We start from the raw sequence: 2,500 nt of genomic DNA, 5'->3' as shown, positions 1-2,500 counted from the left end.
TCTCTCCTCTCATCTCATTCAGACTGGAGACATATCTCTCCTCCTCTCATTCAGAATGGAGACAGATCTCTCCTCTCCTCTCATTCAGACTGGAGAAAGATCTCTCCTCTCCTCTCATTCAGACTGGAGACAGATCTCTCCTCTCCTCTCATTCAGACTGGAAACAGATCTCTCCTCTCATTCAGACTGGAGACAGATCTCTCTTCTCCTCTCATTCAGACTGGAAACAGATCTCTCCTCTCCTCTCATTCAGACTGGAAACAGATCTCTCCTCTCATTCAGACTGGAGACAGATCTCTCCTCCTCTCTCCTCTCATTCAGAATGGAAACAGATCTCTCCTCTCATTCAGACTGGAGACAGATCTCCCCTCCTCTCTCCTCTCATTCAGAATGGAGACAGATCTCTCCTCCTCTCTCCTCTCATTCAGAATGGAGACAGATCTCTCCTCCTCTCTCCTCTCATTCAGAATGGAGACAGATCTCTCCTCCTCTCTCTTCTCATTCAGAATGGAGACAGATCTCTCCTCCTCTCTCCTCTCATTCAGAATGGAGGCAGCACAGTTCCTCTGTTCTGTATTATAGTGAATAGAATGCCATCCATTCCATAAGTTGAGCGTTGTTTCCTTAGCCAGCAGTCCTGTGCTTCCACTTGCTCTTTGTGTTCCAGGATGGGTTTCTGTAGAAAGACTTAGTGACCACTGCAACGTAATAAATGGCTTATAAATACATCTGGATTGATTGATTGAGTTACTGCTAATGGTAGCGACTAGTGGTGTCTGGCTCTCCAACAGTGAGGACCGCTGTCTCTCCGATGTTACATTTGTGATGTCATAATCAGGGTGACCTATATCTTTATAGCACTGGGCTCAGGTGGTGGGTTCTCATATAATGTGTTCTGAGGAAAATCTCTCAATCGCTTGCTCATAAACAGGACAATATCTCTCTCCGTCTCTCTCTTTCTTTAACCCTTCCTCCCCTCCCCATAAACAGGACAATATCTCTCTCCGTCTCTCTCTTTCTTTAACCCTTCCTCCCCTCCCTCCCCCCACCCACCCACCCACGCACCCACAGAAATATGCAACTTATGTAGCAGGCGAAACTCCAAGGAAAAAACATTCAGATTTCTTTTGTTTTTGAGGTCACTCTCTTTTCAATGGGTTTTCATTGGGAATCCAGATTTCTAAGGGACCGTCTTGCAGTTCCTACCGCTTCCACTGGATGTCAACAGTTTTTAGAAATTGGTTGAGGTTTTTCCTTTGAGAAATGAAGAAGTAGCTCTGTTCAGAACGAGGGTAGAGAGAAGTGTACTCTTGGTTAGAGGCGCGTGACCTGCAAGCTCGCTACACTTTGTTTTCCTCCTGTATTGAACACAGTTTATCCCGTCTTAAATGTAATCGATTATTCACGTTAAAAAATACCTAGTTGTATTAGGAAAGTTATTTGAAATGTTTGGACAAAGATATTTTTTCTAGTCATGTTGCGCGAGTTGGAACCATTTTTTTCTGGATCAAACGCCCCAAATAAATGGATATTTTGGATATATATCGATGGAATTAATCAAACAAAAGGACCATTTGTGGTGTTTATGGGACATATTGGAGTGCCAACAGAAGAAGCTCGTCAAAGGTAAGGCATGAATTATATCTTTATTTCTGTGTTTTGTGTAGCGCCTGGCAGGTTGAAATATGATTGTCTGTGTTTGTTTGCGGGGGTTCTATACTCAGATAATAGCAACAAACACACACACACACACACACACAAACAAACAAACAAACACACACACACACACACACACACACACACACACACACACACATCCATCCAGGTACTCACTTGTGTCCGAGGTGTTTGAGGAAGTATCCTAGGACTTTGAGAGCCTGGACTCTGATGTTCTCACTGTTAGAGGCTAGGAGTTTACAGATCACCCTGGAACACACAAACACAGTCAGACAGGCAAGGATAGGTTTCCCCATGTAAGGACTGGTAAAGGATAGGTTCCCCCTTGTTGATAGGTTCCCCCATGTTGATAGGTTGATAGGTTCCCCCATGTTGATAGGTTGATAGGTTCCCCCATGTTGATAGGTTCCCCCATGTTGGTAGGTTTCCCCATGTTGATAGGTTCCCCCATGTAAGGACTGGTAAAGGATAGGTTCCCCCATGTTGATAGGTTCCCCCATGTTGATAGGTTCCCCCATGCTGATAGGTTCCTCCATGATGATAGGTTCCCCATGTTGATAGGTTTCCCCATGTTGATAGGTTCCCCCATGTTGATAGGTTCCCCCATGTTGATAGGTTCCCCCATGTTGATAGGTTCCCCCATGTTGGTAGGTTCCCCCATGTTGATAGGTTCACCCATGTTGATAGGTTCCCCCATGTTGATAGGTTTCCCCATGTTGATAGGTTGATAGGTTTCTCCATGTTAATAGGTTACCCCATGTTGATAGGTTGATAGGTTCCCCCATGTTGATAGGTTCCCCCATGTTGATAGGTTCCCCATGTT

At 44.7% G+C, this 2,500-nt stretch overlaps 1 protein-coding gene across 1 annotated transcript in view; it reads right to left on the bottom strand.

Annotated features, from left to right (window-relative positions):
* Positions 1-2,500, bottom strand: part of LOC109884410 (neurobeachin-like) — a 56,299-nt gene that overhangs the window by 11,091 nt on the left and 42,708 nt on the right. Inside the window, exon 11 of the mRNA XM_031809085.1 lies at positions 1,834-1,926. Within this exon, the coding sequence (XP_031664945.1) occupies positions 1,834-1,926 (93 nt within the window). The remainder of the gene's footprint in view (positions 1-1,833; positions 1,927-2,500) is intronic.

Source organism: Oncorhynchus kisutch, linkage group LG29 (genome assembly GCF_002021735.2).
Source record: "Oncorhynchus kisutch isolate 150728-3 linkage group LG29, Okis_V2, whole genome shotgun sequence".
NCBI classification, from domain to species: Eukaryota; Metazoa; Chordata; class Actinopteri; order Salmoniformes; family Salmonidae; genus Oncorhynchus; species Oncorhynchus kisutch.
This window is presented reverse-complemented; position numbering and strand designations above follow the sequence as displayed.